Source organism: Coregonus clupeaformis, chromosome 7 (assembly GCF_020615455.1).
Source record: "Coregonus clupeaformis isolate EN_2021a chromosome 7, ASM2061545v1, whole genome shotgun sequence".
Taxonomy (NCBI): Eukaryota; Metazoa; Chordata; class Actinopteri; order Salmoniformes; family Salmonidae; genus Coregonus; species Coregonus clupeaformis.
This window is the reverse complement of record NC_059198.1, coordinates 53,949,216-53,966,808: the sequence shown is the minus strand read 5'-3', so window position 1 is coordinate 53,966,808 and position 17,593 is coordinate 53,949,216. Positions and strand designations below refer to the sequence as shown.

Here is a 17,593-nt window from a genome sequence, read left to right as displayed (position 1 = left end):
CTGTAATTGCAAACAACGGTTTCTGTACCAAATATTAAGTTCTGCTTTTCTGATGTATCAAATACTTACAGTGGGGAAAAAAAGTATTTAGTCAGCCACCAATTGTGCAAGTTCTCCCACTTAAAAAGATGAGAGAGGCCTGTAATTTTCATCATAGGTACACGTCAACTATGACAGACAAAATTAGATTTTTTTTTCAGAAAATCACATTGTAGGATTTTTTATGAATTTATTTGCAAATTATGGTGGAAAATAAGTATTTGGTCAATAACAAAAGTTTCTCAATACTTTGTTATATACCCTTTGTTGGCAATGACACAGGTCAAACGTTTTCTGTAAGTCTTCACCAGGTTTTCACACACTGTTGCTGGTATTTTGGCCCATTCCTCCATGCAGATCTCCTCTAGAGCAGTGATGTTTTGGGGCTGTCGCTGGGCAACACAGACTTTCAACTCCCTCCAAAGATTTTCTATGGGGTTGAGATCTGGAGACTGGCTAAGCTTACTCCAGGACCTTGAAATGCTTCTTACGAAGCCACTCCTTCGTTGCCCGGTGGTGTGTTTGGGATCATTGTCATGCTGAAAGACCCAGCCACGTTTCATCTTCAATGCCCTTGCTGATGGAAGGAGGTTTTCACTCAAAATCTCCACAATACATGGCCCCATTCATTCTTTCCTTTACACGGATCAGTCGTCCTGGTCCCTTTGCAGAAAAACAGCCCCAAAGCATGATGTTTCACCCCCATGCTTCACAGTAGGTATGGTGTTCTTTGGATGCAACTCAGCATTATTTGTCCTCCAAACACGACGAGTTGAGTTTTTACCAAACATTTTGGTTTCATCTGACCATATGACATTCTCCCAATCCTCTTCTGGATCATCCAAATGCACTCTAGCAAACTTCAGACGGGCCTGGACATGTACTGGCTTAAGCAGGGGGACACGTCTGGCACTGCAGGATTTGAGTCCCTGGCGGCGTAGTGTGTTACTGATGGTAGGCTTTGTTACTTTGGTCCCAGCTCTCTGCAGGTCATTCACTAGGTCCCCCGTGTGGTTCTGGGATTTTGCTCACCGTTCTTGTGATCATTTTGACCCCACGGGGTGAGATCTTGCGTGGCACCCCAGATCGAGGGAGATTATCAGTGGTCTTGTATGTCTTCCATTTCCTAATAATTGCTCCCACAGTTGATTTATTCAACCAAGCTGCTTACCTATTGCAGATTCAGTCTTCCCAGCCTGGTGCAGGTCTACAATTTTGTTTCAGGTGTCCTTTGACAGCTCTTTGGTCTTGGCCATAGTGGAGTTTGGAGTGTGACTGTTTGAGGTTGTGGACAGGTGTCTTTTATACTGATAACAAGTTCAAACAGGTGCCATTAATACAGGTAATGAGTGGAGGACAGAGGAGCCTCTTAAAGAAGAAGTTACAGGTCTGTGAGAGCCAGAAATCTTGCTTGTTTGTAGGTGACCAAATACTTATTTTCCACCATAATTTGCAAATAAATTCATAAAAAATCCTACAATGTGATTTTCTGGATTATTTTTCCTCAATTTTTCTGTCATAGTTGACGTGTACCTATGATGAAAATTACAGGCCTCTCTCATCTTTTTAAGTGGGAGAACTTGCAAAATTGGTGGCTGACTAAATACTTTTTTCCCCCACTGTATGTCATGCAATAAAATGCAAATTAATTATTTAAAAATCATACAATGTGATTTTCTGGATTTTTGATACCTATGATAAAAATTACAGACCTCTACATGCTTTGTAAGTAGGAAAACCTGCAAAATCGGCAGTGTATCAAATACTTGTTCTCCCCACTGTACCTGTTGGCCTGGCTGACTGACTGACTGACTGGTTCAGACTACACATACTTCCTGGACTGGCTGACTGACTGGTTCAGACTATATATACCTCCTGGCCTGGCTGACTGACTGGTTCAGACTACACATACTTCCTGGACTGGCTGACTGACTGGTTCAGACTATATATACCTCCTGGACTGGCTGACTGACTGGTTCAGACTATATATACCTCCTGGCCTGGCTGACTGACTGGTTCAGACTATATATACCTCCTGGCCTGGATGACTGACTGGTTCAGACTATATATACCTCCTGGACTGGCTGACTGACTGGTTCAGACTATATATACCTCCTGGCCTGGCTGACTGACTGGTTCAGACTATATATACCTCCTGGCCTGGCTGACTGACTGGTTCAGACTATATATACCTCCTGGCCTGGCTGACTGACTGGTTCAGACTATATATACCTCCTGGCTTGGCTGACTGACTGGTTCAGACTATATACCTCCTGGCCTGGCTGACTGACTGGTTCAGACTATATATACCTCCTGGCCTGGCTGACTGACTGGTTCAGACTATATACCTCCTGGCCTGGCTGACTGACTGGTTCAGACTATATATACCTCCTGGCCTGGCTGACTGACTGGTTCAGACTATATATACCTCCTGGCCTGGCTGACTGACTGGTTCAGACTATATACACCCTCCTGGCCTGGCTGACTGACTGGTTAAGACTATATATACCTCCTGGCCTGGCTGACTGACTGGTTCAGACTATATATACCTCCTGGCCTGGCTGACTGACTGGTTCAGACTATATATACCTCCTGGCCTGGCTGACTGACTGGTTCAGACTATATATACCTCCTGGCCTGGCTGACTGACTGGTTCAGACTATATATACCTCCTGGCCTGGCTGACTGACTGGTTCAGACTATATATCCCTCCTGGCTTGGCTGACTGACTGGTTCAGACTATATCCCTCCTGGACTGACTGGTTCAGACTATATATACCTCCTGGCCTGGCTGACTGACTGGTTCAGACTATATATCCCTCCTGGCCTGGCTGACTGACTGGTTCAGACTATATATACCTCCTGGCTTGGCTGACTGACTGGTTCAGACTATATATACCTCCTGGCCTGGCTGACTGACTGGTTCAGACTATATATACCTCCTGGCCTGGCTGACTGACTGGTTCAGACTATATATACCTCCTGGCCTGGCTGACTGACTGGTTCAGACTATATATCCCTCCTGGCCTGGCTGACTGACTGGTTCAGACTATATACCCTCCTGGCCTGGCTGACTGACTGGTTCAGACTATATATACCTCCTGGCCTGGCTGACTGACTGGTTCAGACTATATATACCTCCTGGCCTGGCTGACTGACTGGTTCAGACTATATATCCCCTCCTGGCCTGGCTGACTGACTGGTTCAGACTATATATCCCTCCTGGCCTGGCTGACTGACTGGTTCAGACTATATATACCTCCTGGCCTGGCTGACTGACTGGTTCAGACTATATATACCTCCTGGCCTGGCTGACTGACTGGTTCAGACTATATATCCCTCCTGGCCTGGCTGACTGACTGACTGACTGGTTCAGACTATATATACCTCCTGGCCTGGCTGACTGACTGGTTCAGACTATATTACCCTCCTGGCCTGGCTGAATGACTGGTTCAGACTATATATACCTGTTGGCCTGGCTGACTGACTGGTTCAGACTATATATACCTCCTGGCCTGGCTGACTGACTGGTTCAGACTATATATCCCTCCTGGCCTGGCTGACTGACTGGTTCAGACTATATATACCTCCTGGCCTGGCTGACTGACTGGTTCAGACTATATATCCCTCCTGGCCTGGCTGACTGACTGGTTCAGACTATATTACCCTCCTGGCCTGGCTGACTGACTGGTTCAGACTATATATACCTCCTGGCCTGGCTGACTGACTGGTTCAGACTATATATCCCTCCTGGCCTGGCTGACTGACTGGTTCAGACTATATATACCTCCTGGTCTGGCTGACTGGCTGACTGACTGGTTCAGACTATATATACCTCCTGGCCTGGCTGACTGGCTGACTGACTGGTTCAGACTATATATACCTCCTGGCCTGGCTGACTGACTGGTTCAGACTATATATACCTCCTGGCCTGGCTGACTGACTGGTTCAGACTATATATACCTCCTGGCCTGGCTGACTGACTGGTTCAGACTATATATACCTCCTGGCCTGGCTGACTGACTGGTTCAGACTATATACCCCTCCTGGCCTGGTTGACTGACTGACTGCTGCTCATCTAGCTGGCCCTGTGTCTGTGTGGTTTTTACACTGAGAGCAGAGTGTGTTTAGCGAACATAAACTAGGCTGCTATATCATTCTCTGAACAACACACGCATGCGCGCACACACAGCGTTACCTTGAGTACTAGGTCTGTGTGTGAAGGGTCCAGGATGTTGCCTCTCCTAGATGTCACTATAACACGGCCATAACGACCTGGAGTCTGCAGGTCAGAGTACAGGGTGTGTTTAGATCTGTTGGTAACAAACACACAAAGAAACAGACCTTTCAGTCCACCATTATTATTAGATATATTACAGTGCATTCGGAAAGTATTCAGACCCCTTGACTTCTTCCACCCTTTATTATGTTACAGGCTTATTCTAAAATTGATTAAATAGTTTTTTCCCCTCATCAGTCTACACACAATACCCCATAATGACAAAGCAAAAACAGGTCTCCTCCCATAGGTCTCCTCCCATAGGTCTCCTCCCACAGGTCTCCTCCCATAGTACTCCTCCCATAGGTCTCCTCCCATAGGTCTCCTCCCACAGGTCTCCTCCCACAGGTCTCCTCCCACAGGTCTCCTCCCATAGGTCTCCTCCCACAGGTCTCCTCCCATAGGTCTCCTCCCATAGGTCTCCTCCCATAGGTCTCCTCCCATAGGTCTCCTCCCATAGGTCTCCTCCCATAGGTCTCCTCCCACAGGTCTCCTCCCATAGGTCTCCTCCCATAGGTCTCCTCCCATAGGTCTCCTCCCATAGGTCTCCTCCCACAGGTCTCCTCCCATAGTACTCCTCCCATAGGTCTCCTCCCATAGGTCTCCTCCCATAGGTCTCCTCCCACAGGTCTCCTCCCATAGGTCTCCTCCCATAGGTCTCCTCCCACAGGTCTCCTCCCATAGGTCTCCTCCCAATAGGTCTCCTCCCATAGGTCTCCTCCTACAGGTCTCTTCCCACAGGTCTCCTCCCATAGGTCTCCTCCCATAGGTCTCCTCCCATAGGTCTCCTCCCACAGGTCTCCTCCCACAGGTCTCCTCCCACAGGTCTCCTCCCACAGGTCTCCTCCCATAGGTCTCCTCCCACAGGTCTCCTCCCATAGGTCTCCTCCCACAGGTCTCCTCCCACAGGTCTCCTCCCACAGGTCTCCTCCCACAGGTCTCCTCCCATAGGTCTCCTCCCACAGGTCTCCTCCCACAGGTCTCCTCCCATAGGTATCCTCCCATAGGTCTCCTCCCACAGGTCTCCTCCCATATGGTACTGTCCACTTTCTATTCCGCTGTGTTTTGGATTTTTGTTTATTTTCCCCGTTTTTGTGTTTGGAATTGTTAAATCAAGCTTTATTAGTACAGCACATTTTAGACATGGTTAAATCAAGCTTTATAAATAATATAATATAATATGCCATTTAGCAGACGCTTTTATCCAAAGCGACTTACAGTCATGTGTGCATACATTTTTACGTATGGGTGGTCCCGGGGATCGAACCCACTACCCTGGCGTTACAAGCGCCATGCTCTACCAGCTGAGCTACAGAGGACAGCACATTTCAGACATGGAATTCAACGCTATGTGCTTCACAGGGAAAAACTAATAAAAAAACATTGAAAATAAAAACTTCTATATTTACACACAACAAACAGGATTAAAAAAGCAAAATAATAACAATAAGAACTGAATGACTAAAAAGCACAAGGAAAAGCACAAGGAACAGCACAAGGAACAGCACAAGGAAAAGCACAAGGAAAAGCACAAGGAACAGCACAAGGAACAGCACAAGGAACAGCACAAGGAAAAGCACAAGGAAAAGCACAAGGAACAGCACAAGGAACAGCACAAGGAAAAGCACAAGGAAAAGCACAAGGAAAAGCACAAGGAACAGCACAAGGAACAGCACAAGGAACAGCACAAGGAACAGCACAAGGAACAGCACAAGGAACAGCACAAGGAAAAGCACAAGGAAAAGCACAAGGAAAAGCACAAGGAACAGCACAAGGAACAGCACAAGGAACAGCACAAGGAAAAGCACAAGGAACAGCACAAGGAAAAGCACAAGGAAAAGCACAAGGAACAGATACAAGGAACAGCACAAGGAACAGATACAAGGAACAGCACAAGGAAAAGCACAAGGAACAGCACAAGGAAAAGCAAAGCTAAAAATATGTTTTAAGATCTCTTTTAATAGGTTTCGGCCCCCCTCAGGATCTCTGGCAGGCTATTCCAGAGGCTGGGGGCATAGTAACTCAAGGCTGCCTCTCCATGCCTTTTGGTCCTGGCTTTGGGATAGTTAAAAGGCCAGTGCCAGAGGACCTGAGGGACCTACTGGGTACATAACTTAAAAGCATGTCTGACATGTATTGGGGTGCATAATCATGGATTGATTAAAAAACCAATAGAAGAATCTTAAAATGAATTCTAAAACTCACAGGCAGCCAGTGAAGAGACCTTAAAACCGTTGTAATGTGTGCTCTCCGTCTGGTCTTGATAATATGTAGATCATAGTAGATAATAGTAGAAAATATGTAGATAATATGTAGATACAGTTGAAGTCTGAAGTTTACATACACCTTAGCCAAATACATTTATACTCAGTTTTTCACAATTCCTGACATTTAATCCTAGTAAAAATCCCCTGTCTTAGGTCAGTTAGGATCACCACTTTATTTTAAGAATGTGAAATGTCAGAATAATAGTAGAGAGAATTATTTACTTCAGCTTTTATTTCTTTCATCACATTCCCAGTGGGTCAGACATTTACATACACTCAATTAGTATTTGGTAGCATTGCCTTTAAATTGTTTAACTTGAGTCAAACGTTTCGTGTAGCCTTCCACAAGCTTCCCACAATAAATTGGGTGAATTTTGGCCCATTCCTCCTGACAGAGCTGGTGTAACTGAGTCAGGTTTGTGGGCCTCCTTGCTCGCACACACATTTTTCAGTTCTGCCCACAAATGTTCTATAGGATTGAGGTCAGGCCTTTGTGATGGCCACTCCAATACCTTGACTTTGTTGTCCTTAAGCCATTTTGCCACAACTTTGGAAGTATGCTTGGGGTCATTGTCCATTTGGAAGACCCATTTGCGACCAAGCTTTAACTTCCTGACTGATGTCTTGAGATGTTGCTTCAATATATCCACATCATTTTCCTTCTTCATGATGCCATCTATTTTGTGAAGTGCACCAGTCCCTCCTGCAGCAAAGCACCCCCACAGCATGATGCTGCCACCCCCGTGCTTCACGGTTGGGATGGTGTTCTTCGGCTTGCAAGCAGCCCCCTTTTCTCCCCAAACATAACGATGGTCATTATGGCCAAAAAGTACGATCTTTGTCCCCATGTGCAGTTGCAAACTGTAGTCTGGCTTTTTTATGGCGGTTTTGGAGCAGTGGCTTCTTCCTTGCTGAGCGGCCTTTCAGGTTATGTCGATATAGGACTAATTTTACTGTGGATATAGATACTTTTGTACCTGTTTCCTCCAGCATCTTCACAAGGTCCTTTGCTGTTGTTCTGGGATTGATATGCACTTTTCGCATCAAAGTACGTTAATCTCTAGGAGACAGAACGTATGTATGTAAACTTACGACTTCAACTGTAACAGTAGATAATATGTAGATAAAATGTAGACAGTAGTTGATAATATGTAGGTAATAGTAGATAATATGTTGACAATAGTAGATAATTTGTAGATAACAGTACATCATATGCAGATCACATGTAGATCATATGTAGATAATAGTAGGTAATAGTAGGTAATAGTAGGTAATAGTAGATAATATGTAGGTAATAGTAGGTAATAGTAGATAATAGTAGGTAATAGTAGGTAATAGTAGATAATATGTAGGTAATAGTAGATAATATGTAGGTAATAGTAGATAATAGTAGGTAATAGTAGGTAATAGTAGATAATAGTAGGTAATAGTAGGTAATAGTAGGTAATAGTAGATAATAGTAGGTAATAGTAGGTAATAGTAGGTAATATGTAGGTAATAGTAGGTAATAGTAGGTAATAGTAGGTAATAGTATATAATAGTAGATAATAGTAGGTAATAGTAGGTAATAGTATATAACAGTAGATAATAGTAGGTAATAGTAGGTAATAGTAGGTAATAGTAGGTAATAGTAGATAATAGTAGGTAATAGTAGATAATAGTAGATAATAGTAGGTAATAGTAGGTAATAGTATATAATATGTAGGTAATAGTAGGTAATAGTAGGTAATAGTGGGTAATAGTAGGTAATAGTAGGTAATAGTAGATAATAGTAGGTAATAGTAGGTAATAGTAGATAATAGTAGATAATAGTAGGTAATAGTAGGTAATAGTATATAATATGTAGGTAATAGTAGGTAATAGTAGGTAATAGTGGGTAATAGTAGGTAATAGTAGATAATATGTAGGTAATAGTAGGTAATAGTAGGTAATAGTAGGTAATAGTAGATAATAGTAGGTAATAGTAGGTAATAGTAGATAATATGAAGGTAATAGTAGGTAATAGTAGGTAATAGTAGGTAATAGTAGGTAATAGTAGATAATATGTAGGTAATAGTAGGTAATAGTAGGTTATAGTAGGTAATATGTAGGTAATAGTAGATAATAGTAGGTAATAGTAGGTAATAGTAGGTAATAGTAGGTAATATGTAGGTAATAGTAGGTAATAGTAGGTAATAGTAGGTAATATGTAGGTAATAGTAGATAATATGTAGGTAATAGTAGATAATAGTAGGTAATAGTAGATAATAGTAGGTAATAGTAGGTAATAGTAGATAATAGTAGGTAATAGTAGATAATAGTAGGTAATAGTAGATAATAGTAGGTAATAGTAGGTAATAGTAGATAATATGTAGGTAATAGTAGGTAATAGTAGGTAATAGTAGATAATAGTAGGTAATAGTAGGTAATAGTAGGTAATAGTAGGTAATAGTAGATAATAGTAGATAATAGTAGGTAATAGTAGATAATAGTAGGTAATTATTTATTTATTTTTATTTATTTTTAGTCATTTAGCAGACGCTCTTATCCAGAGCGACTTACAGGAGCAATTAGGGTTAAGTGCCTTGCTCAAGGGCACATCGACAGATTTGTCACCTAGTCGGCTCGGGGATTAGAACCAGCGACCTTTCGGTTACTGGCACAACGCTCTTACCCACTAAGCTACCTGCCGCCACTAATAGTAGATAATAGTAGGTAATAGTAGGTAATAGTAGGTAATAGTAGATAATAGTAGGTAATAGTAGATAATAGTAGGTAATAGTAGGTAATATAGTACGTATTATCTATATACTGTATCATCTACTATTATCAATATATTATCTACTAATCTTACAGTGCATTCGGAAAGTATTCAAACCCCTTTACTTTTTCCCACATTTTGTTTACGTTACAGCATTATTCTAAAATGGATTAAATACAATGTATTCCTCCAAACTATACACAATACCCCATAATGACAAAGTGAAAACTGGTTTTTAGAAATCTTATTTACATCAGTATTCAGACCCTTTGCTATGACACTCGAAATTGAGCCCAGGTGCATCCTGTTTCCATTTGTCATCCTTGAGATGTTTCTACAACTTGATTGGAGTCCACCTGTGGTAAATTCAATTGATTATTTGGAAAGGAACACACCTGTCTATATAAGGTCTCACAGGTTGCCACCCGACCAAACTGAGCAATCGGGGGAGAAGGGCCTTGGTCAGGGAGGTGACCAAGAACCAGATTGTCACTCTGACAGAGCTCCAGAGTTCCTCTGTGGAGATGGGAGAACCTTCCAGAAGGACAGCACTCCACCAATCCTGCCTTTTTGGTAGAGAGGCCAGACGGAAGCCACTCCTCAGTAAAAGCCACATGACAACCCTCTCAGACCATGATAAACAAGATTCTCTGGTCTGATGAAACCAAGATTGAACGCTTTGACTTGAATGCCAAGTGTCACGTCTGGAGGAAACCTGGCACCATCCCTACAGTGAAGCATGGAGGTGGCAGCATCATGCTGTGGGGATGTTTTTCAGCGGTAGGGACTGGGAGACTAGTCAGGATCGAGGGAAAGATGAACCATGCAAAGTACAGAGAGATCCTTGATGAAAACCTGCTCCAGAGCGCCCAGGACCTCAGACTGGGGCGAAGGTTTACCTTCCCACATGACAACAACCCTAAGCACACAGCCAAGACAACACAGGAGTGGCTTCAGGACAAGTCTCTGAATGTCCTTGAGCGGCCCAGCCAGAGCCCGGACTTGAACCTGATTTAACATCTCTGGAGAGACCTGAAAATCGCTGTGCAGCGACACTCCCCATCCAACCTGATAGAGCTTGAGAGGATCTGCAGAGAATAATGGGAGAAACTCCCCAAATACAGGTGTGCCAAGCTTGTAACGTCATTCCCAAGAAGAGTCGAGGCTGTAATTGCTGCCAAATTCGCTTCAACAAAGTACGGAGTAAAGGGTCTGAATACTTATGTAAATGTCATATTTCCATTTTTTTTTTTTTATACATTTCCAAAAACTTAAAAAAAAACTGTTTTTGCTTGGGGTATTGTGTGTACATTGATGAGGAAAAATATATATTTAATCAATTTTAGAATAAGGATGTAACATAACAAAATGTGGAAAAAGTCAAGGGGTCTGAATACTTTCCGAATGCACTGTAATAGTAAATAATATGTAGATAATAGTAGATAATTTAGCTTTGTTTGTAACTTATTTTGTAACTTATTTTGTACATAATGTTGCTGCTACCGTCTCTTATGACCGAAAAGAGCTTCTGGACATCAGAACAGCGATTACTCACCTCGAACTGGACTAATAACTTTTCTGTAATATCTTATGTTTCACTGAGTCGTGGCTGAACGACGACACAGATAATATAGAGCTGGCTGGGTTTTCTGTGCATCGGCAGGACAGAACAGCTACGTCTGGTAAGACGAGGGGTGTGGGTGTGTGTCTATTTGTCAATAACAGCTGGTGCGCAATGTCTAATGTTAAAGAAGTCTCGAGGTATTGCTTGCCTGAGGTAGAGTACCTTGTAATAAGCTGTAGACCCACTATCTACCAAGAGAGTTTTCATCTATATTATTCGTAGCTGTCTATTTACCACCACAAACCGATGCTGGCACTAAGACCGCACTCAACGAGCTGTATAAGGCCATAAGCAAACAAGAAAATGCTCATCCAGAAGCGGCGCTCCTAGTGGCTGGGGACTTTAATGCAGGCAAACTTAAATCAATTTTACCTCATTTCTACCAGCATGTCACATGTGCAACCAGAGGAAAAAAATATATAGACCACCTTTTCTCCACACACAGAGACGCATACAAAGCACTCCCTCGCCCTCCATTTTGCAAATCTGACTATAATTCTATCCTCCTGATTCCTGCTTATAAGCAAAAACTAAAGCAGGAAGCACCAGTGACTCGCTCAATAAGGAAGGGGTCAGATGACGCGGATGCTACGCTACAGGACTGTTTTGCTAGCACAGACTGGAATATGTTCCGGGATTCTTCCGATGGCATTGAGGAGTATACCACCTCAGTCACCGGCTTCATCAATAAATGCATCGACGACGTCATCCCTACAGTGACCGTACGTACATATCCCAACCAGAAGCCATGGATTACAGGCAACATCCGCACCGAGCTAAAGGGTAGAGCTGACGCTTTCAAGGAGCGGGACACTAATCCAGACGCTTATAAGAAATCCCGCTACACCCTCAAACGAACCATCGAACAGGCAAAGCGTCCATACAGGACTAAGATTGAATCCTACTACACCGGCTCTGATGCTTGTCGGATGTGGCAGGGCTTGCAAACTATTACGGACTACAAAGGGAAACCCAGCCGCGAGCTGCCCAGTGACGCTAGCCTACCAGACGAGCTAAAAGCCTTTTATAATCGCTTCGAGGCAAGCAACACTGAAGCATGCATGAGAGCATCAGCTGTTCCAGATGACTGTGTGATCACGCTCTCGGTATTCGATGTGAGCAAGACCTTTAAACAGGTCAACATTCCCAACGCCGCGGAGCCAGACGGATTACCAGGACGTGTACTCAAAGCATGCGCAGACCAACTGGCAAGCGTCTTCACTGACATTTTCAACCTCTCCCTGACCGAGTCATAATACCTACATGTTTCAAGCAGACCACCATAGTCCCTGTGCCCATGAACACTAAGGTAACCTGCCTAAATGACTACCGACCCTTAGGACTTACATCTGTAGCCATGAAGTGGTTTGAAAGGCTGGTCATGGCTCACATCAACAGCATTATCCCAGAAACCCTAGACCCACTCCAACTCGCATACCGCCCCAACAGATCCACAGATGACGCAATCTCAATCGCACTCCACACATCAACACCATCGTCCCGGAAACCCTAGACCCACTCTAATTTGCATACCGCCCTAACAGATCAACAGATGACGCAATCTCAATCGCACTCCACACTGCCCTCTCCCACCTGGACAAAATGAACACCTATGTGATAATGCTGTTCATTGACTACAGCTCAGCGTTCAACACCATAGTGCCCACAAAGCTCATCACTAAGCTAAGGACCCTGGGACTAAACACCTCTCTCTGCAACTGGATCCTGGACTTCCTGACGGGCCGCCCCCAGGTGGTAAGGGTAGGCAACAACATATCTGCCACGCTGATCCTCAACACGGGGGCCCCTCAGGGGTGCGTGCTCAGTCCCCTCCTGTACTCTCTGTTCACCCACGACTGCATGGCCAAACACGACAGCTGTTCGTGGACTACAGGAAAAGGTGGGCCGAACAGGCCCCCATTAACATCGACGGGGCTGTAGTAGAGCGGGTCGAGGGTTTCAAGTTCCTTGGTGTCCACATCACCAACTAACTATCATGGTCCAAACACACCAAGACAGTTGTGAAGAGGGCACGACAAAGCCTATTCCCCCTCAGAAGACTGAAATGATTTGGCATGGGTCCCCAGATCCTCAAAAAGTTATACAGTTGCACCATCGAGAGCATCCTGACTGGTTGCATCACCGCCTGGTATGGCAACTGCTCGGCATCTGACCGTAAGGCGCTACAGAGGATATTGCATATGGCCCAGTACATCACTGGTACCAAGCGTCCTGCCATCCAGGACCTATATACTAGGCAGTGTCAGAGGAAGGCCCAAAAAATTGCCAAAGACTCCAGCCACCCAAGTCATAGACTGCTCTCTCTGCTACCGCACGGCAAGCGGTACCGGAGAGCCAAGACTAGAACCAAAAGGCTCCTTAAAAGCTTCTACCCCCAAGCCATAAGGCTGCTGAACAATTAATCAAATGGCCACCCTGACTATTTACATTGACCCTTTGTTTTTTACACTGCTGCTACTTGCTGTTTATTATCTATGCATAGTCACTTTACCCCTACCTACATGTACAAATTACCTCGACTAACCTGTATCCCCACACATTGACTCGGTACCGGTACCCCCTGTATATAGCCTTGTAATTGTTATTTATTTGTGTTATTTTTTAATTAATTTTTTAACTTTAGTTTATTTATTAAATATTTTCTGAACTCTTTCTTGAACTGCATTGTTGGTTAAGCGCTTGTAATTAAGCATTTCACCTGTTGTATTCATCACAAGTGACATGATTTGATAATAGTAGATAATATCTAGATAATATCTAGATAATATCTAGATAATAGTAGATAATAATAGATAATATGTAGATAATAGGTAGATAATATGTAGATAATATGTAGATAGTATTAGATAATAGTAGATTATATGTAAATAATATGTAGATAATAGTAGATCATATGTAGATAATATGTAGATAATACAGTATGTAGATAATAAGTAGATAATACAGTATGTAGATAATATGTAGATAATACAGTATGTAGATAATATGTAGATAATAGTAGATAATATGTAGATAATAATCGATAATATGTAGATAATAATAGATAATATGTAGATAATAATCGATAATATGTAGATAATAGTAGATAATAATCGATAATATGTAGATAATAATAGATAATAAGTAGATAATAGTAGATAATATGTAGATAATAGTAGATTATATGTAAATAATATGTAGATAATAGTAGATAATATGTAGATAATAGCAGATAATATGTAGATAGTATTAGATAATACAGTATGTAGATAATAAGTAGATAATATGTAGATAATATGTAGATAGAAGATAATATGTAGATAATATGTAGATAATAGCAGATAATATGTAGATAATAGTAGATATTATGTAGATAATATGTAGATAATAGCAGATAATATGTAGATAATATGTAGATATATGTAGATAATAGTAGATAATATGTAGATAATAATAGATAATATGTAGATAATAGTAGATATGTAGATAATAGTAGATAATATGTAGATAATATGTTGATAATAGTAGATATGTAGATTATAGTAGATATGTAGATAATAGTAGATAATATGTAGATAATATGTTGATAATATGTTGATAATATGTTGTTAATAGTAGATAATATGTAGATAATATGTTGATAATAGTAGATATGTAGATTATAGTAGATATGTAGATAATAGTAGATAATATGTAGATAATATGTTGATAATAGTAGATATGTAGATTATAGTAGATATGTAGATAATAGTAGATAATATGTAGATAATATGTTGATAATATGTTGATAATAATAGATAATATGTAGATAATAGTAGATATGTAAATAGTAGATAATATGTAGATAATATGTTGATAATAGTAGATATGTAGATAATAGTAGATATGTAGATAATAGTAGATAATATGTAGATAATATGTTGATAATAGTAGATATGTAGATTATAGTAGATATGTAGATAATAGTAGATAATATGTAGATAATATGTAGATAATATGTAGATAATATGTAGATAATATGTAGATAATATGTTGATAATAGTAGATAATATGTAGATAATAGTAGATATGTAGATAATAGTAGATATGTAGATAATAGTAGATAATATGTAGATAATATGTTGATAATAGTAGATAATATGTAGATAATAGTAGATATGTAGATAATAGTAGATAATATGTAGATAATATGTTGATAATAGTAGATATGTAGATAATAGTAGATAATATGTAGATAATATGTTGATAATAGTAGATATGTAGATAATAGTAGATAATATGTAGATAATATGTGGATAATATGTAGACAATAGTAGAGCATAGTAGATCATAGCAGATAATATATACAGTGGCTTGCGAAAGTATTCACCTCCCTTGGCATTTTTCCTATTTTGTTGCCTTACAACCTGGAGTTAAAATAGATTTTTGGGGGGGTTTGTATAATTTGATTTACACAACATGCCCCCCCCCTCCTCTACTTTGTAGAGCCAGCTTTTGCAGCAATTACAGCTGCAAGTCTCTTGGGGTATGTCTCTATAAGCTTGGCACATCTAGCCACTGGGATTTTTGCCCATTCTTCAAGGCAAAACTGCTCCAGCTCCTTCAAGTTGGATGGGTTCCACTGGTGTACCACATATTCTCAATTGGATTGAGGTCTGGGCTTTGACTAGGCCATTCCAAGACACTTAAATGTTTCCCCTTAAACCACTCGAGTGTTGCTTTAGCAGTATGCTTAGGGTCATTGTCCTGCTGGAAGGTGAACCTCCGTCCCAGTCTCAAATCTCTGGAAGACTGAAACAGGTTTCCCTCAAGAATTTCCCTGTATATAGCGCCATCCCATCATTCCTTCAATTCTGACCAGTTTCCCAGTCCCTGCCGATGAAAAACATCCCCACAGCATGATGCTGCCACCACCATGCTTCACTGTGGGGATGGTGTTCTCGGGGTGATGAGAGGTGTTGGGTTTGCACCAGATATATAATTTTCCTTGATGGCCAAAATGCTCAATTTGAGTCTAATCTGACCAGAGTACCTTCTTCCATATGTTTGGGGAGTCTCCCACATGCCTTTTGGCGAACACCAAACCTGTTTGCTTATTATTTTCTTTAAGCAATGGCTTTTTTCTGGCCACTCTTCCGTAAAGCCCAGCTCTGTGGAGTGTACGGCTTAAAGTGGTCCTATGGACAGATACTCCAATCTCCGCTGTGGCGCTTTGCAGCTCCTTCAGGGTTATCTTTGGTCTCTTTGTTGTCTCTCTGATTAATGCCCTCCTTGCCTGGTCCGTGAGTTTTGGTGGGCGGCCCTCTCTTGGCAGGTTTGTTGTGGTGCCATATTCTTTCCATTTTTTAAATAATGGATTTAATGGGATGTTCAAAGTTTCGGATATTTTTTTATAACCCAACCCTGATCTGTACTTCTCCACAACTTTGTCCCTGACCTGTTTGGAGAGCTCCTTGGTCTTCATGGTGCCGCTTGCTTGGTGGTGCCCCTTGCTTAGTGGTGTTGCAGACTCTGGGGCCTTTCAGAACAGGTGTATATATACTGAGATCATGTGACACTTAGATTGCACACAGGTGGACTTTATTTAACTAATTATGTGACTTCTGAAGGTAATTGGTTGCACCAGATCTTATTTAGGGGCTTCATAGCAAAGGGGGTGAATACATTCTGCACGACCACTTTTCCGTTATTTGTTTTTTAGAATTCTTTGAAACAAGTTATTATTTTCATTTCACCAATTTGGACTATTTTGTTTATGTCCATTACATGAAATCCAAATAAAAATCAATTTAAAATACAGGTTGTAATGCAACAAAATAGGAAAAACGCCATGTGGGATGAATACTTTTGCAAGGCACTGTAGATAATAGTATATAATATGTAAACAATAGTAAATAATATGTAGATAATATGTTGATAGTAGTAGACGATATGTAAATAATAGTAGATAACAGATGATAATATGTAGATAATATGTAGATCATAGTAGAAACAGAGCGATTAGACAGTAATAGTAGATAACAGACCTGTTGACAGGAAACAGTGAGTCCACCAGGTTTCCTTCTATCTTCGCCAGACTGTGTTTAGGAACCAGCAGGGCCTCCACGTTACCTTCCACTCTGTACCGACTGAAACCCCCCACACACACACACACACACACACACACACACACACACACACACACACACACACAATAGCAGAATAACTTTGTGCAACATGTCATCATGGAGGAGTCTGCTTCAGGCCTGCACCAATCAACATGTCATCATGGAGGAGTCTGCTTCAGGCCTGCACCAATCAACATGTCATCATGGAGGAGTCTGCACCAATCAACATGTCATCATGGAGGCCTGCACCAATCAACATGTCATCATGGAGGAGTCTGCTTCAGGCCTGCACCAATCAACATGTCATCATGGAGGAGTCTGCTTCAACATGTCATCATGGAGGAGTCTGCACCAATCAACATGTCATCATGGAGGCCTGCACCAATCAACATGTCATCATGGAGGAGTCTGCTTCAGGCCTGCACCAATCAACATGTCATCATGGAGGAGTCTGCTTCAGGCCTGCACCAATCAACATGTCATCATGGAGGAGTCTGCTTCAGGCCTGCACCAATCAACATGTCATCATGGAGGAGT

The 17,593-nt window shown here is 41.6% G+C and overlaps 1 protein-coding gene across 1 annotated transcript in view; it reads right to left on the bottom strand.

Annotated features, from left to right (window-relative positions):
• The window catches only part of ptchd1 (patched domain containing 1), a 92,421-nt gene that overhangs the window by 74,028 nt on the left and 800 nt on the right, over nucleotides 1-17,593 (bottom strand). Inside the window, exons 3-4 of the mRNA XM_045221436.1 lie at nucleotides 16,976-17,077; nucleotides 4,238-4,352 (exon numbers count right to left, since the gene is read on the bottom strand). Of these exons, the coding sequence (XP_045077371.1) occupies nucleotides 4,238-4,352; nucleotides 16,976-17,077 (217 nt within the window). The remainder of the gene's footprint in view (nucleotides 1-4,237; nucleotides 4,353-16,975; nucleotides 17,078-17,593) is intronic.